The sequence below is a fragment of the Pygocentrus nattereri genome, chromosome 22 (genome assembly GCF_015220715.1).
Source record: "Pygocentrus nattereri isolate fPygNat1 chromosome 22, fPygNat1.pri, whole genome shotgun sequence".
NCBI lineage: Eukaryota > Metazoa > Chordata > Actinopteri > Characiformes > Serrasalmidae > Pygocentrus > Pygocentrus nattereri.
In genome coordinates this window covers 11840855-11864475 of record NC_051232.1, presented here as the reverse complement: position 1 = coordinate 11864475, position 23621 = coordinate 11840855, and the positions used below count along the sequence as shown (strand labels likewise).

Sequence of the window (23621 nt, the reverse complement as noted above, 5' to 3'; positions counted from 1 at the left end):
CACCTGCAGAACCACTCCTCCTTTATTGAGTGTGTCTTGCTAATCGCCAATGATTTCCACCTGCTGTCTATTCCATTTGCACAACAGCTGTGAAATTGATTGTCAATCAGTGTTGCTTCCTAAGTGGACAGTTTGATTTCACAGAAGTTTGATTTACTTGGAGTTATATTGTGTTGTTTAAGTGTTCCCTTTATTTTTTTGAGCAGTGTATAATATTATATAGTCCTACCAAGACAAACAGCAGTTCTGTGGTCAGAAAAGTAAGTGGACGGCAAAACTGAAAATCAAACTCACAGAGAAATATTTGTAAGGATCAAAGCATACAGTATATTTGTTTTTACAATCAGATGGTTTAAATAAAACGGTTGTTAATACTTGCCGTATTTGAGCTTATGTGCGCTGTTATTTTTACTATGTTGGGATCTTAATAAATAGCATTACGTATAATTGTAAACATTGTGCAGCAATCCTGTAAACAGCAATTGTGTATTAAATGCGTCGCAGTCTGTTCTTTGCAGAGCATGTGTTAAATTCATTTCACTTAGAAAATCAACAAAACATGCCGTTTGACTGGAGGTACCCAGACATTTGCACTTCCATTCCTTCAGTTTTTTTTACATCATTTGAACACAGCAGCTGCCCTTTACATTGTGTGAACATTTTATGATGAATAGATCAATAGAAATGGTACAGAACCAAGTTTTGACTGAGTTTTCTTTGAATACTCTTTCAGTGCGCTTGCGATCAAAAGATTGGTTGCAGTTGACGTATCGAGCTATTAGCTGATAAATCTGTAGTTTGTTTAAGTTTTGACTTAATGTGCAGACTTGACCTTTCCATTATAGACATCTTGAAGGCTTTATTACAGGATGTGATACCACATTTGAATGCTCTCTTGCTCATAGGACAAAGTGTCGTTTGAAGTTTACTCAACCTGGATGAACACATTTGTGGGTGGAACATAGTCACTTAAATAAAAAGACATAATTCAGTAGCATAAAATTTACCATGTCTATTTTATGCTATCAAAATTCAGGCGGATGTTATATGACGTCTGTTTATCTGTAATCTGCAAATAATTAACCCTGGATTAAGCCATATGCAGTGTGTAATCTCGAGAGAATAATTTGCAATCTCAAATGAATCGTTTCAATTTCGTTTTCTCCCCAGGCTCTTCTGGAGACACAGAACATGCTGCGGACTCAGATCTCAAACTTCACCTTCAATCTGGGCTTCTCGGGGAAGTTTTTCCACACAGGTTGGTACGCGCGTTTGAGCAAGAAAAAACAGTTCGTTCACTGACATGATCAGAGCGTGATATGTAAGTCTGCCAACAAACGGTCGATCCTGGCCCGATTGGCATGGCAACAGAAGTGGTGGCATGGCAACACGGAAGTTTCTCTGCCTTTCCTGTGGTAAAGTTTTACTATTTTTGATTAATTTGATGTTTTCCATTAGAAGTTTCCCACACATGATCTTGAGTTTATGCACATTGAGTGGTGTGCAGGAGGAAGCCGGTTTTAAAATGTGTTCTGTGTGCGTTTGTGAGGAGGGTCATACAGCAACACTGCAAAGATGGAAAAGCCTATATTTGGCCAAGTGAGAATATCTGAAATGTAGCCAGTACATCTAATACTTCTCATTATGAGATGAATGTAAAATTATTAAAAGATTATTTGACCTTTTTCTGGACATTTTCACTCACTGGTGTACAAAAATTAAAGGGAGAAAATGTAACGTTGGGAAAGAGGAAGTCCTTAGATTTATTCAAAACACTGAAAGAAATAAAACTGTAAAAGTGACTAAACAAATAAGGAACACTAATGACAAAATACTTTGATAGAAAGAAAACAAAAGAACAAGGGACATGAAAGAAACTAGTAAGATTACAGATCAGGGTCTGACTAACCAAAACACCAAGCAAACACAAAGAATACAGCCAAGGTTATAAATACACATGGAACAAATTCGAAACACCTGGGACTAATGAGAGAGCGGGACTACAGCCAATAGACAGGTGAGACAGATGACAAGAAAGCAGCAGGACCAAGGAGGAGGCAAAGGCCAGAACAGCAACAAAAGCGCATGGCCTAGTAAAACTAAAGCACATGGAACAAGAAAACAAAGGCTGAAACAGAGAAAAACAAGGACAGGGCAAGACAGAATGTTACAGAAGTGTATAGTAATCAAAGCAATTTAATATTTTGGACAGTCAGTTTTCACTGTGGGACTGCTGACAGTATTGTTTGGAATGCTTTTTTCAGTGAAACTGCATAGAATCCTTGTTGAAATGTGTTGGCGAATGTTGACAACTGTGTGTTTTTGCGTGGGTGTTTAGGCACGCAGGAGGAAGATGAAGGGGATGATCTCCTGTTGAAGTACGTGGATGAGTTCTGGTGGTTTCCTCACATGTGGAGTCACATGCAACCTCATCTATTCCACAACGAGTCGTCACTGATGGAGCAGATGATTCTCAACAAGGACTTTGCACTGGTGAGGAAATGGCCAATCACAATGTCCGTGATGACAGAACACAAACCTAAAATAACTTCTTTTTCCAGGGTTTATTTTTCTTTTTCCTTTTCTTTTTCTTTCTCCAGGGTTTATTTACCCTGAAGGATAGTCCACAAAGCAGGATTTCTCAGTAAAGAACCCATGTCTTTGGTGTGCTATTGGGAAATAGCCACACCTCTTACTGCTCAAATGCAAAAACATCTTGTTTTAAATGCATTGTGATTTTGATCTTACTACCTTGAACACATTTGCATATGACTGCCCATTCAGCCTACAGCGGTTTAGTTGTTCATTCACAGTGAAGTGATATGGCGTGTTGTTACTGCTGACAATCTGTGACAGAGTTATTGACTTACGGCCAAAAATATGTGGATATCTGATTGTAACACCTGTATAAGCTTGCTGGACATCCTATTCTAAACCCATGAGTAGTAATATGGAGTGAATTGGCACTGGTAGGTAGTTTGTGCTCTCCTGGCATCTTTCAAACCCAGACTAACATTATAGTTGACCAGGGCAGAAATTTCACAGACTGACTTGAGGCGAAGGTGGCATTCTATGACAGTGCCATGTTTAAAGTCACTGAGCTCTTCAGTACAACCTATTCTACTGAAGGTGTTTGTCTTGCATGGCTATGTGCTTAATGATATACTCCTGTTAGCAATGGGTGTGGGTTAAACACCTGCACATAGTAGTTAGGAGGGGTGTCCACATACTTTTGGCCATATTGCATAGATGCATTAACGATTCCAATATGATGAGTGCCACTTCACAAAATATAGAGCATCATGAGTGATGTAATAGTAAAAATAACATCTGCAATGCCTTATATTTGAAAAGTAGTCATCAAACTTCAAGGCTTATCAAGGAATGACTATAAATCAGGGCCCTGAGCCAATGTTGGCACATAACGAAAAGAAATCCCACTCCCTCATCTAATAAAAAAACAATCTTTTTTATACATCTTATTAAATGCTTACCTTCCTTTTAAAGCATTTTTGTATGTAAAAATTACAGTTTTTAAAAAGTCACCTTTTATATTTGTGCACTATTTTAACATTTTGGCCAACACCAGCACTGCACTTTGGTCCCACATGACAAAAGATTTGGGCATCCCTGCTGTAAAGTGATAGTTCCAGTAGATTATTTATCATTTAATAACATCCCAGTGTTCCCCAAAACATAAAATAATGAATAAACCTTCTAAAAAGACTTAATGTTATCTAGTTTATAACATTTCAATCTCTATTGTATTAGTTATTAGTAAATAAGCTCACAGCGATTATAACTGACAATACAAGTGCTTCCAAACTTTGATATTTTTTCTGCTACTCAACAAACTTGACTTTGGGCTTGAGGTAACTGGCTAACTGAGAAGTCCTCCTTCGTGAACGAAGCACCAGTGTTGTGAGAAACATGTTCTCTCCAATTCCCAGTTTACTGAGTCTCTCCATTGCCACTTTGAGAGTGTGTGCATGTATTTTTTACTGCATTCGTTCAATGTTCCTCTTCTCATAGTCACTTTAACATGTCTAATTTAAGTAGCACATACCCCCCCCCCCCCCCCACCCCCACCCAACCCCCTCAACAAGCAGTGTGTGTTAATGGTCCAGGGTTAAGAGTTCAGTCTTGTTGCTGGGGATTTAACACTTTGCTTGTTTCTTGTGGCTGTTTCCACTGAGGTCAAAAGATCAGTAGCAAACAAGCATCTCACACACACACACACTCCCATATTAAAGAGACACTCTGACCATAATGAAAAATTTAACCATCACCACATCTGTTCACATGCTTACTCACACCCTACAGTGGTGCCACAATAGTATCACGAAAATGTATTTCCAGTTTAACGATTAGAAAAACCTCACTTCTGATGATGTATCTTGAAGTGTCGGTCTGTTTTTAAATGTTTTCTTTTATTTCTTGACGAATACAGAGTGAAGGCAGATAGCTAACTTTATTCCTGGGAGGCCAAATGTCTTATGGCAGCCATATAACTGTAGAAATCGGTCTTCAAATCTTCAGTACAGTGGAGAGAATTGATTACTCTAACCACAGTAATGACTCCTCAGATGAGGACGGCAACAAGCTACGAGCTTGTAAAAATATAAAATTGAGATACATTAGTAAGAGCTACATTAATGCTACCTTTGTTGTATTTGTTAGCCTGTAGAACAGTGGCAAGTCTGACAGTCAGGACACCCACTGTTTGTGTGATGTGTAGTGCGGGGAAGTTGACTGCCAAAGAGTTCATTCTTCTTCTCCAATGCGTCATTGAGCAGGGTTGACTCCTGAAGTTAAAACCTTTAGAGTCAAACATAACGTGATTGGCTCAAGGGTGTAAAATGTATGTTTTAAGCTAGTTACCTAGAGGACTGTGTAAAACAAATATGGGTTTGCATTTATGTTGTTTAATTGTCTCACTTAGTAGGCATGTTAGAGCAGTACCATCCTCACCTAATCGAGTACTTCCATGCCATCCAACACTGCTTACCAGCCACTTTAGCTAATAACTTAAATTTGTCTGACATTTGGTATAATCTATACAACCCCAATTCCAATGAAGTTGGGACGTTGTGTAAAACATATATAAAAACAGAATACGATGATTTGCAAATCCTTTTCAATCTATATTCAATTGAATACACTACAAATACAAGATATTTAATGTACAAATGTTTATGGATATTTAATGTACAAACTTTATTGTTTTTTGCAAATATTCACTCATTTTGAATTTGCTGCCTGCAACACGTTCCAAAGAAGTTGGGACAGGGGCAACAAAAGACTGGGAAAGTTGAGGAATGCTCAAAAAACACCTGTTTGGAACATTCCACAGGTGAATAGGTTCATTGGAAACAGGTGAGTGTCATGATTGGGTATAAAGGGAGCATCCCTGAAAGGCTCAGTCGTTCACAAGCAAGGATGGTGCGAGGTTCACCACTTTGTGAACAACTGTGTGAGCAAATAGTCCAACAATGTTTCTCAACGTGCAATTGCAAGAAATTTAGGGATTTCATCATCTACAGTCCATAATATCATCAAAAGATTCAGAGAATCTGGAGAAATCTCTTAAAGTAAGCGGCAAAGCAGAAAACCAACATTGGATGCCCGTGACCTTCGATCCCTCAGGCGGCACTGCATTAAAAACCGACATCATTCTGTAACGGATATTCCCACATCGCCTCAGGAACACTTCAGAAAACCACTGTCAGTGAACACAGTTCGTCGCTCCATCTACAAGAGCAAGTTAAAACTCTGCCATGCAAAGCGAAGCCACATATCAACACCACCCAGAAACACCGCCGGCTTCTCTGGGCCCGAGCTCATCTGAGGTGGACTGACGGGAAGTGGAAAAGTGTCCTGTGGTCTGAAAAGTCCACATTTCAAATTGTTTTTGAAAATCATGGACATCGTGTCCTCCGGGCCAAAGAGGAAAAGGACTGTCTGGATTGTTATCAGCACAAAGTTCAAAAGCCAGCATCTCTGATGGTATGAGGGTGTATTAGTGCCCATGGCATGGGTAACTTGCACATCTGTGAAGGCACCATTAATGCTGAAAGGTACATACAGGTTTTGGAGCAACATCTGCTGCCATCCAAGCAACGTCTTTTTCAGGGACGTCCTGCTTATTTCAGCAAGACAATGCCAAGCCACATTCTGCACGTGTTACAACAGCGTGGCTTCGTAGTAAAAGAGTGCGGGTACTAGACTGGCCTGCCTGCAGTCCAGATCTGTCTCCCATTGAAAATGTGTGGTGCATTACAAATCGCAAAATACGACAACGGAGACCCCGGACTGTTGAACAACTGAAGTTGTACATCAAGCAAGAATGGGAAAGAATTCCACCTACAAAGCTTCAACAATTAGTGTCCTCAGTTCCCAAACGCTTACTGAGTGTTGTTAAAAGGAAAGGTGATGTAACACAGTGGTAAACATGCCCCTGTCCCAACTTCTTTGGAACGTGTTGCAGGCATCAAATTCAAAGTAAGTGAATATTTGCAAAAAACAATAAAGTTTATCCATTTGAACATTAAATATCTTGTCTTTGTAGTGTATTCGGTTAAATATAGGTTGAAAAGGATTTGCAAATCATCACATTATGTTTTAAACAACGTCCCAACTTATTGGAATTGGGGTTGTACAGTTTTATATCACTGTGATGTGACCACTCTAAAAAAAGTGGCTAAACTCTGTTTAAGAAGGTTTTGTTATTTACATTTATCTATGACTGGCACTGTGTTGGTTTAAATTGAATAAAGTCAAGGAGTCAACACCTTGTGGAATGCATGCTGGGTATTGTGATGAGAGAACTTCAATCAATGAGAACAATATCAAATTTTGAATTCTGTCAAACTGGTAAGAGAGGGGATATAATACTGGGCTATAGAATAGTCCATAACACTAATCATTATGGTCAGCTGCCTAATATGCTGTTGGTTCTCTACGTGTTACCAAAACAGTGCTGATCTGCTGAGGCATGGACTCTGCAAGACCTCGGAAGGTGCTCTGTGGCATCTGGCATCAGTAATTTAGCAGTAGATCCTTTACGTTTTGTAAGTTGTGAGGTGGAGCCACAGATCAGACTTGTTCCAGCACATCCCCCAGATGGTAAACTGGATTGAGATCTGGGGAATTTGGAGGCCAGGGCAACACCTTGAACTCTTCATCATGTTCATCAAACCACTCACAAATAACGTGTGCAGTGTGGCAAGATACGCTGTCCTGTTGAAAAAGGCCTCTGCAATCAAGGAATACCACTGCCATGAATGGGGTCTACCTATTGACGGTAGACCCTTGAGATAGCCTTTGTTACCCTCGCGCATCTATGAGCCTTGGGCACTCCTCACCTTATTTCAGGTTTTGGTTTGTCCCTCCTCAGACCACTGTCCGTGGGTATTCACCACTACTGACCGGGAGGACTTTGCCTTTTAGGAGATGCTCTGACCCCATCTTCTGGCCATAATGACTTGGCCCTTGCCAAAGTCGCTCAGATCTTCATGCATGCTGATCTCTTCCACAACCAACACGCTGACTTTGAGAACCAGCTGTTCGCATACCGCCTAATATACTGCATCCTAGACATTGACATGTGCCGTTGTTAATAAATAATCAACGTTATCCGCTTCATCTGTGAGTGGTCATAATGTTTTTGCTCATCATTGCATAAACAACATATCAAAGTCTAGTTTTAGGCCAAAGTGCCCCTTCAAGTGTTGGTCAGTTGTGGTCAGTTAAGCATGAAATGTCTTGGATGTGCTGAGATCCTGACCTACACACTGACTTATTGTACTGAGAAATGTATGCCATGTACACACACACACACACACACACACACACACACACACACACACACAAACTCAGATTGGTTAATGGAAAGTGGCTCTGGTTCTCGGCTGTGAGGAAATGTTTCATTTCCCGTGTGATTAAACACTAACGTGTCCACTGGGTTCAAACATAATCACTGCCAGTGGCAGCATGTGTGTGTGTGTGTCTTGGTTTGTCCAGTCACCCATATTAAACACCTGCTGTTTGCTCTCTCACTGCCCCTTCTACAGCACTTGTAGAATGTGTTCAAGAGCTCCATTTAGCTTCACTGTAGCTTCCATTTGAATGCGCCCTGTTTTCATTTACTCTGAACATTAGCATATTTGAATGAACAATTCCTTTAAAGGAAAACCATCACAAAGAGAGAATATCTGATACCTGGTATCCGCATTGTGTGTCCAGTAGAAATTTGCGTTCTAACTAATAAAGATATTTGATGGTCCGTATGTGTTCATGAATATCATGTTAACCACAGAGAAGTTAAGTAACAACACCAAAAAGAAAAAAAAAGATTTTAATGTAGAATTGTGGATTAGCTTTTTAGGTGACAGCACTGGTTTTGCACAACATTAGCATCACCCAGAGGAACATGTTTCATAGTATTTACATTATTTTATCTTATTTTTATTTTTCACTTTCTGCTTTTTCTTTGCACCGAGAGCGGGGGTTTGTACTTCAATTTCGTTGTGCAAGTGTACGAGTACACTGTGCAACGACTAAGTTCCTTCAATTCAATGAGTAACATAAAGGAGACTAATGAGTTAGAACTACAGCTAACCAGTAACACTAGACACTGATGGAGACTCATGTTCTAGAGTTGTTCCTTTTCCGTGTTTGAAGCTCTAGAATGTTAGTTTTCCAAAGAAACATATTTGAGCTGTTTGTGGACCAAGCTAACATCAGCCTTGCTTATTTAGCAATAAAAGCTGCACTATAGGAGCAAAACTTTAAACGTTTGGCAATGAAATCGGAGTTTCAGTGAATTATTCGTCTTGTGAAGAAACATACCCCAAATAGTGATTTCAGTATTTGAATACTGGCACTTTAAATGGTTAACAGAGTACGGAAGTACCTGTACACATCCCAAGTATTGGGCCAACCTCCGGGTTCTTCGGTTTCCTCCCACAGTCCAAAGACATGCAGTCAGGCCAATTGGACATGCTAAATTGCCCCTAGGTGTGAGTGTGTGAGTGACTGTCTGTGTCTGTCTGTCTGCCCTGCGATGGACTGGCGACCCATCCAGGGTGTGTCCTGCCTTCTGCCCGAAGACTGCTGGGAAAGGCTCCAGCAACCCCCGCGACCCTGACGGAGAAGCGGCTCAGAAAATGGATGGATGGATGGATATCTAGAATATTAGATTTTGTTTATCCCCCAAGTTTTCCCCCATTTAGTCATTGCCAGTTCTCACATGGTAGCTAGTTTTCCCCCTAACACACCAGGCTACCATGGGTGAAGGCAAGCACATGCTTCCTCCAGGAAAAGTGAAGCGTAACAGCATCTTTTTAAACTGCAGCTAATGCGACGTCACTGAGGACACTTGGAGGAGAATGCTAACTGGCAATTCTGTTTTGTCAGCTAAATGCCTGTGTTGGCTAGCATCACACTGAGTGATGGGAAAGGGGGAGGGCCTTTCTACCCACCCAGCGTGTGTGAGGCCAAACATGTTCTCTTGGACTCGCAGCCACAGTTGGCAGTGGTATGCACGATAGAGCCAAGACTTCTATAAGTATCTATTTGGGCAAGCCAGGCCCGGCAAAGATGTTGCTGAATGTTGTTTCACATCTGAATTTCTTCATGGCTGAATTTGGCTTCTTATTCAGCAGCATTTTGTTTGAGTTTTACATTCCACCTTAAATGCAGTTAGATTCTGGCATCTGTAAAGGCTTGAATGAAACTGCTGCACAGGAAATTTGAAAAAGAAGCGAATTTCACTGAACTTCTGAAGTTGTTTATCTCATATGTGCAGTCATTCACTCCAGTAATTTGGAAAGTATATACAGGCATGCATGCTTCAGTATCGACTGGTTGAGGCTTCTTTCATGCACAAGGTGCCGAAAACGTAGTGTGACTGACACATTGGGGCTTTTACTTAGGCGGTATGAGAAGAAACAGAAGCACAGCAATGAGTGTGTTTACATGCACTCAATAATCCGATCATAATCAGATTTACGCAGTTATCTGATTATTCAAATGGTCATGTAAAAAAACATATTCCCATCCAGAAATCCGATTAAGAAATCTGGTAAAGAGAGCTGGATTTTAGCTCAGTAATCAGATTTCTCAGTGCATGTACACTCTTACTCGGATTTCTTTCGGATTTCTCAGCCTATGCATGTACGAGAACAGACAGCGGTACCAGAAATATGCGAGCAGCGTTGCCGCAAGACGCAGCAAAACACTTTTGGAGAGGCGCTGAAACCAAACACGAAGCGAAGATTTTAAATGTTCTTCATCGTCTAGATGATGTGTGTTCATATATTCAGATAAAGTGGTGCAATTAAAAAAAAAATTCCATGGCATGAAGTTTGAGTTTTACATTATGTTTATGCCACATCTTGTTGTGAGTTATTGGCTGTTTGCAAAGCAGAAATCCGATTACGGCCTGACTCATGTAGACCTGAAGTTTCCCCGTTATCTGATTATGCAACGTGTTGATCAGATTACTGACAAAATCTAATTTTCTGCTGTTACTGGATTAGTAAGTGCATGTAAATGCACCCAATGACTCTGGTGTGCTAACCCCCAGAACCTGGCTATTCCTTTATATCTGCAGCCTCAAAAATAAAGTGGAGACTTCAGATGCAACAGACTAGACAGTGGGAGGTAATCAAGGGTCTGTTGCATTTTCATTTTTGTTTGAAACGTGACTGAAACATCCCTGACTCAGGAGGAAGAAATTCAACCAGAATATCAGCCAAGATGTTTGAAGCAGCTCCTTTAACTATTGCCAGTGTGTGTGTGTGTGTGTGTGTGTGTGTGTGTGTGTGTGTGTGTGTGTGTGTGTGTGTGTGTGTGTGTGTATGGACTATATGTTGTGTCCTTCTAGTTGTACAGTGTGTGTATGCCCCTGTCTCTGACCTGTGTGTTTGTATGTGTAGGAACATGGTATTCCTGTGGATATGGGTTATGCAGTAGCCCCCCACCATTCTGGAGTGTATCCCGTCCATATGCAGCTGTATGAAGCGTGGAAGAGAGCGTGGGGGATCAGAGTGACCAGCACTGAAGAATATCCACATCTCAAGCCTGCCCGCTACCGCAAAGGCTTCATCCACAATGACATCATGGTGAGAGCCCGCTCATACATAAACCCACGCACGGCCATATTTCACCATTTGAGGAGCCTTAATTTGATACATATTACTGAATGCATATTTGGACTTAAGCCTAACTGCTCACATTGTGGCCATGAGGGACAGGGATACAGTCTCACTTCCTGCTCTAAAAAACGACTCTGTGCTTTGTTAGTTATATATATAGTTATATTTTTATATATATATATATATATATATATATATATATATATATATATACAGTATATAAACCCCAAATTGTGTAAAACATAAATAAAAAAACAATACGATGATTTGCAAATCCTTTTCAATCTATGTTCAATTGAATACACTACAAAGACAAGCTATTTAATGTTCAAATGGATAAACTTTATTGTTTTTTGCAAATATTCACTAATTTTGAAGTTGATGCCTGCAACATGTTCCAAAGAAGTTGGGACAGGGGCAACAAAAGACTGGGAAAGTTGAGGAATGCTCAAAAAAACACCTGTTTGGAACATTCCACAGGTGAACAGGTTCATTGGAAACAGGTGAGTGTCATGATTGGGTATAAAGGGAGCATCTCTGAAAGGCTCAGTCGTTCACAAGCAAGGATGGTGCGAAGTTCACCACTTTGTGAACAACTGCGTGAGCAAATAGTCCAACAAGTCTGGAGAAATCTCTGCAAGTAAGCAGCAGGGCAGAAAACCAACACTGAATGCCTGTGACCTTCGATCCCTCAGGCGGCACTGCATTAAAAACCGACATCATTCTGTAACGGATATTCCCACATGGGCTCAGGAACACTTCAGAAAACCACTGTGAACAAAGTTCGTCGCTCCATCTACAAGTGCAAGTTAAAACTCTGCCATGCAAAGCGAAAACCATATATCAACACCACCCAGAAACATCGCCGGCTTCTCTGGGCCCGAGCTCATCTGAGATGGACTGACGCAAAGTGGAAAAGTGTCCTGTGGTCTGACGAGTCCACATTTCAAATTGTTTTTGGAAATCATGGACGTCATGTCCTCCGGGCCAAAGAGGAAAAGGACTGTCCGGATTGTTATCAGCACAAAGTTCAAAAGCCAGCATCTCTGATGGTGTGGGGGTGTGTTAGTGCCCATGGCATGGGTAACTCACACATCTGTGAAGGCTCCATTAATGCTGAAAGGTACATACAGGTTTTGGAGCAACATATGCTGCCATCCAAGCAACGTCTTTTTCAGGGACGTCCTGCTTATTTCAGCAAGACAATGCCAAGCCATATTCTGCACGTGTTACAACAGCATGGCATAGTATTAAAAGAGTACGGGTACTAGACTGGCCTGCCTGCAGTCCAGACCTGTCTCCCGTTGAAAATGTGCGGCGCATTATGAAGTGCAAAATACGACAACGAAGACCCCGGACTGTTGAACAACTGAAGTTGTACATCAAGCAAGAATGGGAAAGAATTCCACCTTCAAAGCTTCAACAATTTGTGTCCTCAGTTCCCAAACGCTTATTGAGTGTTGTTAAAAGGAAAGGTGATGTAACACAGTGGTAAACATGCCCCTGTCCCAACTTCTTTGGAATGTGTTGCAGGCATCAAATTCAAAGTAAGTGAATATTTGCAAAAAACAATAAAGTTTATCCATTTGAACATTAAATATCTTGTGTTTGTAGTGTATTCATTTGAATATAGGTTGAAAAGGATTTGAAAATCATCGTACTCTGTTTTTATTTATGTTTTACACAACATCCCAACTTCATTGGAATTGGGGTTGTATATAGATCATAACAAAATTCTCATAAATGTCTGAATGCAGGTCTGAATACTTTTAATAGTTTATAATTACTTCATTTTAAACTATTCAGCAGAATGATCCATAGGTGTTTTTGAACTAAAGGCTTTTTCTTAAATTCTTGATTTGTTTTTAAGACAAAATGCAGTGAAAGTTGTAAAGTCTAACACATTGCCTGTGTGTGAATCTATGCCCCAAAAAGTTATTTTCAGCATCAAGTCCTCAGTGTATTTGAGAAAGAAAATGCCAAATTTATGTAAAGCAATGTTGAATAATCAAATATAACATCTTCTGGATTTGTTTGTGCTTTTTTGGTCGAATAATTTAATGTGTGTTAATTTATAGTTTTGATGTCACTGTTTTTCTGGAATGTCGAAATTAAAAAAAAATGCTAAAGCTATTAAAAATAACAAATGAGTAATGAAACAAAAAGTTCTTCGGTGAAAATAACGAAAATGAAAATTACTTAATAGCTGAAATAAAATGAAAAATACGCAATAGCAAAAATTTAAAAGGTGAAAATAATAAAAATTAGTATTTTGGACCAAATAGTTCAACAGTAAATATAACTAAGTTAAAAAGCTAACCAAGTTAAGTTAAAAGGCAAAAATAAAAAAGCTAAATAGCAAAAACAGCCAAATTAAAAAAGAATAAATAAATATCAAAATAGTTCAATAGCAAAAATATTAAACGGTTAAACAGGAAAAATAGCAAAAATTTAAATAATGAATGGGGAATAGTGAAAGTAATGAATAAAATATAAGGAATGTGTAGTTTCTTCTGCCTCCCAACTTTTGACCAGTACATTTTACTTTAACACATACATTTTTGCAGACACTTTAGTTTTTTAAGTGAATAGTAGACAGAGCTACTGATTATTAATTAGAGCAAATGAAATAATGAGAGCAATAACTTAATATATTAACAAGAGAAGTCAAATTGAAATAGTAGTGCATGTTGCATTTTAGTGCTTATTAAAGTGTTCATAGTAACAGTGGTCAGCACAATTGAGCAAGTGTGTGTGTGTGTGTGTGTGTGTGTGTGTGTGTGTGTGTGTGTGTGTGTGTGTGTTCCTCTGGGCTGTAACACTGGTAGGCTCATGAAATATGCAGCGAGACTGGCTGCTGGAGATGGCTGAAATACAGCGTTCTTCAGAGCAGCAGCTGCAAATCGATGAAGCTAAAATACTCGCATACTCGCAAGCATTCATACGGAAATGAATAACATTGTTCTGATACGCTGGAAAACTCATAGATCCCAAAGTGCATTCAGCTCAGTAAGATCTATTAATGATATGCATCCTAAAGCCCTATTCGACTTGGATTAGTTTAAAAATGCTCTCCTCTTCAGTGATAAAACCTACACATCCAAGTGTAGTCCACAGCACTAACATATTATGACAGGAGACGCAAGTTTTATGTTTGAATCATGTGATGAATCATGTTCGTATAAAGTAATGTTCTGATGATATTGTATAGCTGTATGTGAGTATAAACTGCTGTATATCTGTAGATGCAGTTATAATAGCCTCTTTAATCAGCCTGCAAGGTCTCACTTCTCTGATAGGCTTTATTTCTTTTTTCTCCTTCTGCTGATGCTCTCCCAGTCTAGAGAGGATGGTGCCCAAAGTTCTGTAACTCAGATCAAGTAAATGGTTGAAGGACTTCCAAAACGCCTGCTATTTCACAACAGTTCAGAAAATGTTCAGCATGCTAGAAGACTAAATACTGCACTTTGAAGTGGTCAAAGGAACATTTTTACCAACTTGGAAAAAACACCAAAATCGTAGAGATTTATATTCAGAGAAACTAAATTCAGCTCTCTATGGAGAGGAGGGAGAAAAACAGACATGGCTGATTTGGAAATAAAATCAAGGAAAACCTGTAAAGTAGGAAATTACCTCCTGTGCGATTAGGCATTAAAACAACTGTAAAAAGCTGTACATCATCAAGAATGTCCAGACCAACGTCCAGACCTAGAGACCAAATCTCGAGAAAAATAATGTGACAAAAAACCTCGAAATAGATCGTTGATATATTTATACATTTTAGTAATTCTTGTTCTCAAAAAAACAGCAATGGAATTCTATTTTTAGGCTTTTTTATGCCATTTGTAAATGGCAACGGCCCATGTCATGCTTTTTTTCTTTTGCTTTTTTAAGAGAACATTAAGCATAAATGTATTTAATCATAGCATCACCGTCCCTTTTTACCAATAGAAGAAGTGAAAGGGTCCCATCATATGTCACATCATGTAAACTCAGGTACACAAATTTCCCACTTGTAAATACCACTTCATCAACTGTTCGAGACCATATATATGTAAAAATAATGCCAACTTAATATATGATTTCCAAAAAATAACTTTATTCACTTTTTTATAATCACTCTATGAAGCTGGTTCAAATTCAGAGTTTAAACACATTTCAGACTAGTAACTAACTTGGACCTCAGGCTGAAATCTGCTTATTTTATTGAAATAAATGGCAGAACATTTCATTTTGTCACTATTTAAAAAATCATAACATAGACGGTTTTGCGTTTTTAATAAATAAAATATATATTATCTGTGAACAGCTGTTTAAAGCCATGTTTGCTAGTCATGTCCCAGATAGGGTTTTTGAGTTTTGCTCAAAATTAGCTAATATTGTCACTACAGAAACATTATCAAATGTTTCGGGTGTGGTAGTTTTAGCTAATTTTGAGACCTGAGACCTGATGCAGTCTCCCTTCCTGCTCTGAAATACAAGGGTGTGACTAAAATAAGGCTCCGCCTACAGACTAAAACTCTGTGTTTTGGTAGTGACATGAAAACATGGGACAGAACTTTTTTAATAAACATTCTTATTGAAAAATGTATCTCATAATATAATCAAAATATAATGTGCTGGAATGGTCCATTTAAACTATCAGCTTATTATTATTGTCTTCACTAGTATAGGACAGTGGTTCTGTGATATAAGGTTCAGAGTCTCTGCTGAGAAGAGAACCTGATTGAACAGCGCTGGGGGTCTCTGGGACATGGCTGGTGTAAGGATTATTGTGCCGGTTGAGCTGACATTGAGCTTATTCTTGCCACGCCTCACTTTTATGAACTCCACAAATAGATGTACAGTCTAACAGCATCTACACAAATCCTAGCCATGGGGTCATTCGTTCCCGAGCTCAGAGAGTATCGCAGACACTTTCCACGGATCACACTGCAGGGGGAAGATGGCAGCTGAATGTATACCAATCCGGAATTTTTCGGAGTTAGTAGGAGGGGTGGAGGTACAAAGGCTGGAGGTTTCAGGATAAATTCTTATCTCATTCTTAACTCTCTGAAGACACTAACTTTGTTTGTTCATACTTTAACTCATGCTACCAGCTACTTGTACAAGCCCTGCCTTGTCGGTCCACCTTGAGGTTTAGGTGCAGTGCCCTAGCATCTGAGTTACGTACGATGCTAGGTTACATACATGGCTTATAAATTATTACTGACCATTTCCAAGCCCTGGTTAGTTTTCCTAGCCCTGCTTAGCAAGCTTTGCTATTTGGCATCACCTTTCAGTTGTTTAGCAGCAAACCAGTGAATTTTACCACAAATATATTTTGAGTTTGAAGCTACACATATTGAAAAGCTCTGGCTATGGAATTAAAACACTGTATATCCTAGCAGAACAGAAGGTTTTGTTCTACTCATTTCTAAAGCCACAAACAAATCTAAAAGGCTGTTGGCTTTGGATTTTGTCTAAGGTCAACTTCACTGCCAACTGAACACACACATCTTAACCATAGACATCCATGTTTGCTCAGAGTTGAGTCATTTCATTCATAGTTTCAGTGAAGTATCTTGATATGAGGCTTTTTATAATGTATGTCACTTTATTGCTAAGGGGTTAGTGACGCAGTCCCACTGAATCTCTGGAGGTAATTATAAAGTTAAAAATATAAACAGAAAATGGTTAAAAATGAAATCTATTCAGTGAACAGGTATGACTGTAAATGTAAGTAGTTTGATTGCTATTGAGCCATCGTGGCTGTTTCTGTTCTTTGCAGCTGATGTATAGCTGTTGAATCCACTAAAAGAATTAGAATTACTGAGGAAAAAAACTTGAGTTTTCCTTATTGTGTAGCATGTGAATGTACAGAGGCCCTAAAGGACTGTGTTTTAAAAAAAAAAAGAAAATCTGAATAATGTAAAAATACTTGTTGCCTTCTACATCGTGTGGAAATTTCATGAAAAATTCATCCATAGACTGATGTTAAAAGTAAAGCGTGTTTTTTTTCTTCTCCTTAAAAATGATCGTTTTGGAGATTTTTCTTCTGACTATCTATGTATCTATCTATATATCTAATATATATATATATATATATATATATATATATATATATATATATATATATATATATATATATACACACACCCTACAAGGCTACACCTTGCTAGTAAAAGGTTGGACCCCCTTTTGCCTTCAGAACTGCCTTAATTCTTCGTGGCATACTTTCAACAAGGTGTTGGAAACATTCCTCCAGATTTTGGTTGGTTATTTGAGTTACTGTTGCCTTTCTATCATCTGGAACCAGTCTGTCCATTCTCCTCTGACCTCTCACATCAACAAGGCATTTTCGTCCACACAACTGCTGCTCACTGGATATTTTCTCTTTTTCGGCCCGTTCTCTGTAAACCCTAGAGATGGTTGTGTGTGATAATCCCAGTAGATCAGCAGTTTCTGAAATACTCAGACCAGCCCGTCTGGCACACACAAACATGCCACGTCCAAAGTCACTGAAATCACCTTTCTTCCCCCATTCTGATGCTCAGTCTGCACTTCAGCAAGTTGTCTTGACCACCTCTACATGCCTAAATGCATTGAGTTGGGCCATGTGATTGGCTGATTAGCTATTTGTGTTAACAAGCAACTGATACCTAATAAAGTGGCCAGTGAGTGTACACACAGACAGACACACACACACACACACACACACACACACACACACACACATATATATATATATATATATATATATATATATATATGAACAAAACCTTGTATTTTTCAGTTTTTTGAAAATGCCTGTGGTACTATATATTGTGTGTACATTTCATGATGAAAGGACCAACAGAAATGACAAAAATTGGCTTGGAAAGTGGTTCCATAGACTTACATTAAAAGTAGAGCATGTTTTTTCCTTTTTGGAGATACGAGGTTTTGATCCAACAATAGCAAGATATATGGCAAAATACTATTTGATATATATAGATATATATCAAATAGTATTTTGCCATCTTTAAGCAAAACTCAGTTTACTATTGTGCTTATTTTATTATACCTCAATTACTTTGTGTACTATGTTTGTCATAATACTAAAAACTAAGACTAAAACTGAGTCTAGGGTAGTTCTAATTTACTGTGCAGTATGTACAGTATTTTTATATTTAATGTAAGGTAATACTTTTTGTCTAATTTAGGTCTAAGTTACACATTTAAAAAATCGGTAGGTTTTCGTGTTGAATGGGTAACAGTGACTGATGCTAACAGAGCGAACTGGTAAAACACTGGATGCTGATGAGGATTCCTCGTCTTTTCTCCTCAGTGGCTGATGGGCCAATATGTTAGTTTGTCAGGGATATATGTCATCGTTTCTGGACGTAGCTAACATCAGCTAGAGCAGCTAGCCCAGTTAGTAATACAGCAGCCATAGCACGCCCTGTTTTCTCAGCCATGTCCTTAAGCGTCTTTGACAACACACTCACATTAAGGTTGTAATATAATGCACTTATGTGCACCTATGAGTGAACTCACCACATTTTACAGTCCTCTTAACATAAAATTGGCATCTCTAAATTTTATTTGTCTTTTGGTGATTGGTCTGGACTGTAACAAATACCTGAATAGTAATTTCAGTATTTGATTGCTGGCACCTTGAATGGTTAAATGAGTACTGAAGTACTCATGTATATCCCTGATGTGACGCTGATAATAGTAAATTATTAGTAAATATGAAAAAAAGGCCAAAAGCCTTTCTTAACTATGAGAAAACAGAGTCTGGTCCAGCAGCGTATTTGTAACCATTTCATGGAAGTAGCTTTTAGAGGCATGAAATGCTTTGGGAGTCTGGCTCCTGCTATCAACTGTGAATTCCGTATCTAGCTTCTCTAGAACATCACATCTCATATCTAACCATTCTGAATGTTTTTGCTTATGACCGACAGGTGGATTAATGGGGAGACTTATAAAAAAAATCTATAGAGTTCTTTTGTATGGATAGCAGAAGACATAGGGAATAGATGGAGGCACAGGCCTGGAAGATGTGCAGAAGTATATTTACCAACAGAGTTTGCCTAGAGTGCCTTAGACTCTTAGTACCATTGTTTCCCATATTCTGTTGAGCTGGAGTGCAATTACAGTCCTGTAGAATGTTTTGGTGAGAAAGAACATTTATAAACACTGCAATCTCTTCGTCATTGAACTCGCATTTTCTCCTTTGTCTGAAGCTTGTTGACGGCTCTGCTGCCTTTTAAACCCTTTTAGAAGCATAGCATAATTATTGGGTGGTCCTCTGCACAGTTCACATGAATAGCTACAGCCTCAGTAATATGAAATCATTTCAGACACATTACGAGCACATATGGTCTTCTCAGGTTCATACATTTGGCGCCCTGTAAGAGCTAGTGTCAGTCCATAAACATAGGCTGTCTATGGAAAGTATGGCAATAATAGCAAACATTCTACACCTAAAATCAGCAAGTGATTGCAAAACGATTGTTTGCGTTTAATTCTCTCCCTCTCTCATTTGAAGTGCTAATATTATCACTCCACTTAGCATTCAGAAATAGAGTCATTTCTCTGTATGAAAATGTCAGTGTTTTGTTTCTCAGCTTTCCAGACACTGATGATTCATCGCGCAAAACGTCTTTTGTCGAGGTTTCAGAGGATCAAGTGAATCAGATGCCCTCCGTCTTTTGTCAGACAGAGCCGGCACTCATTCACATGTTGGAAATGTGTCATCTTTTCTTTCGTCGCCATTATAAAAGGATGAATGTCACGAGGCACACTTTGAATCGCTGATGTGCGGACCCATAATTTAGCTGTCGTGTTCAGCGCCAAAGACAATGGCACCTCCTGATAGCAGCGGAATGACTTTGATGAAATCTGTGGCTGGCAAAGAAAGCCCTACAATGAGCGCTGTGCTTGGCATAAAGATACAAGTCAAACACTCCGACGTGCCAGAGCACCGTACTCAATTAAGTGCTGTTCGAATAAAGTCTCTATTAGAGGAGCTTCTGGTAAATCAATTCCGGATTTCCCGGATACACTCCCTGGCCCCTTTATTAGAAACACACACCTTGTACTTCCTCTCACTGTCCACTTTATTAGAAACACCTACCTTGTACTTCCACTGACTGGCCACTTTATTAGAAACACCTACCTTGTACTTCCACTCGCCGGTCACTATTAGAAACACCTACCTTGTAGTTACACTTGCTGGCCACTTTATTATACAGTACTGTGGTACTGTGCAAAAATCAGAGATCACTCTTTTATCTCTCTGTATTTATTTGTTTGTTTATTAAGTATCCAGCCAAACCTAACATGCTTTTATTCGTTAGTCATTTTTTTATCACCAGGAAACAGCAGACGCTTTGACAACTGAAGAGTTTATGAGAATATTCAGTATTTAGCTTGGACTTTTCAGTGCTCTTGCTTTCAGTTCTTCAAAGAAATAAGCAGGGATATTTTCCACACCTCCAAAGTTCGGTCTTAGAAGTTGGTTACGTTTTTTGCTTCTGACAATCCAAGTAATCCAAACCACTTACAGCGATGTTGAGGAGTGTAAAGTTATTGTTCCAGAAACTGACCACTGATTTAGGACTACACTAACACAAACTTTGCGTCAAAGAGATGAGTTATAGTATCAGCTGTACACCAGCAAGAAAGAGCTACAACGGAGAGATGTCTTATGTTAGTGTTGTTATGGTAAGTTTTTGTTTTAAATTTGCATTTTTATAAGGTTAACAGTGATGCACCCAGTTCCTTACCATCCTCCGTTCACAATGGATATTTTCAGTTGTACTTGAATTATGTATATATTCTGTCAGGAAGCATTTGGTCCTGGGAATCCTAATCCGAGCATGAAAAAGAAACTGGCTTGGGCACCTTTGGCCCATATTACAGCAGTTAAATATGGAGTGTGCTGTGTGGAATTCTAATGTTCAGGTTTTCGCTGATTCAACAGTAGCTGCTATAAAACATTTGAGACCGTTCAAGGCAGATTTCGCACTAACACTCGGGAGGAAGTGAGTGGACAGAGCACTCACTACTGGACACTCGACTAGCAAATTCTCATTACTAGTGCATAACCTCATATCTCCAAACCAGTAACTTAACACCACAAATAAAATAAAAAGTATTTAATTGTAATATAAAAATGTATGCATTCTGCTGCAAATCTTTACACAACATAAAGGCCAGATGGTGTTTTCAAAGAAATTGAGAAGGGAAAAAAAAAAAGAGACACATACCGATCAGCCATACCATTAAAACCTCCTTGCTTTTGTGCTTGGTATTATTTTATCAGGGCCATTTACTATATAGGTGCACTTTGTAGCCTTTCTGTCTGTTCATCAGTGGTCTCAAGACCTGCACAGGACCAGCACAGAGCAGGTTTTATTTGGGTGGTGGATCATTCTGAGCGGCTGGGGTTTTTAAACACTGGGTCCACTCAGTGTCCACTCTGTTAGACACTCCTATTCTTTTTTGGTCCACCTTGTAACTCATCTGTTGCTGCACTGATTGTGTTGGTCATCCTCTAGTGCTTTATCAGTGGTCACAGGACACTGTTGGTTGGATATTTTTGGTTGGTGGACTATTCTCAGTCCAGCAGTGACACTGAGGAGTTTAAAAACTCCAGCAGACATTTTATTCATCAATTTGATCTTTGGTGTATCTGTACGATCAAACTCACGTCTGCTTATCCATTTGCGAGTAATAGCTTAACAACCGGAAAAATGCTTGATTTGCTTTTAATTAACCAAAACTGTTATCATTATCTTCTATAAAGCCAAATATAATAATAAAAATAACAGTAATACTAATTATGCACCTTCTCTAAAGTTTGGTCAGTAGGGGCGAAGTGCATCCACTGCTCGACCTCATACTCCACCTGTGAGCTCAGCCATTGGCTCACGAGCTGCTACTGTATTATTGGCTCTTTACATCTGCATGAATTACAGTGTGCTTTGATGAATAAGGGCCAGTGTCATGAAATACTAACAAAAGTTCATATAAACTTTTGACCCACTTTTGGCCAACACGTAAAACTATATAAATTTGACCACCAGCCACCACTGAGCTACTGTAATATGGAAGTTTATAGAAAGTCCCACAACAACAGCAATACAGTTTTAAAAATCATTGTGCTCTCACACTCAGTTCCCAGATATTGTCCTTGCTGCAGTGCTAAAAATCCAAGCTTGACCAGTAGCCACCACAGAGTTACAGCAATACAGAAGTTGAATACAGAAGTCCCCAGCAAGACAGCAATACAAACTCATGTGTGAGTGTGTGAATGTAAGTAATAGGCGGTTCTGCTTAAGTAGTTTGCGGGAAGCTGCCTGCTTGTGTAATATATACAGACCATTAAAGTGGATTGAAAGAGTGCTTGTTGGACCTCATCAGTGTACCACACACACACACACACACCCTGTAACACCTTACATTGCAACTATCTAGGCAGAAATATTCACTGTGCCCAATTGAACAAAAAGAACAAACATACACACACTCACTCTCTCTCTCTCTCTCTCTCTCTCTCTCTCTCTCTCTCTCTCTCTCTCTCTCTCTCTCTCTCTCTCTCTCTCTCTCTCTTTCTCTCTCTGTCTCTCATACACACACACACACACACACACACACACACACACACACACACACACACAGCTGTCTAGTTTGCTGTAATAAGGTGAAGACCAAACACTGGAGTCGCTGTGTTATTTTTCACATTGTTCTTTTAAACCGAGACAAGTGAGAGAGACAGGGAGAGCTAGAGAGAGGGCGAGAGGGCGAGAGAGAGAGAGAGAGAGAAAGAGAGAGATTTAGCCTTCACTGCTGGGGTGCAATTTTCCACTCTGCCCTCAAAATGTGTCCAGTAACGTATAACCTCACTCTGTCCACCTCTCTGTCTCTTTTTCTCTCTTTCTCTCTCACACTCTCACTCTTTTCCCCCCATTTGCAACAGCACATTTGACGAGGCACTGTCAGCATTTAGCTTTTTCCCATCAGAATTGTTTTCAGATTCCGCTCTGCCGAGGCAAAGCCAGCAAGAGGTAGCTTCAGCTCAGCGGCTTAATGACAATGCAACACAATACACAACACAAGACAACACACAATACGTCGTGTAACATAACATAACCCATTATGGAACAGTCCAAAAAACATAGCACATAATCTAACATTGCATAACACAACACATGACATATCAAAACACAACTACAAATGATGTACATCACATAACAGTGTAACATAATACACATCACCTAACGACAATACACACTACGTCATGTCACGTAACACAATATACAACCTGTGACACAATATACAATGTAATTCATGTAACAGCAAAGTATATACTATGAGATTCTGGTCCATGTATGGCGTAATTCCTGCATATTTCTCAGGTGCACTTTCATGCTGCAAATCTCCTGAGGCACATGGTCAGCCACAATACTCAAGTAAGCTGAGGCATTCAAG

The 23621-nt window shown here is 39.2% G+C and overlaps 1 protein-coding gene across 2 annotated transcripts in view; it reads left to right on the top strand.

The window, feature by feature from the left end:
• The window catches only part of ndst3 (N-deacetylase/N-sulfotransferase (heparan glucosaminyl) 3), a 138397-nt gene that overhangs the window by 58165 nt on the left and 56611 nt on the right, over positions 1–23621 (top strand). For both annotated transcript variants that reach the window (XM_017717433.2, XM_017717435.2), the window contains exons 3-5: positions 1171–1258; positions 2339–2493; positions 10941–11126. In XM_017717433.2, coding sequence (XP_017572922.1) covers positions 1171–1258; positions 2339–2493; positions 10941–11126 — 429 coding nt within the window. The remainder of the gene's footprint in view (positions 1–1170; positions 1259–2338; positions 2494–10940; positions 11127–23621) is intronic.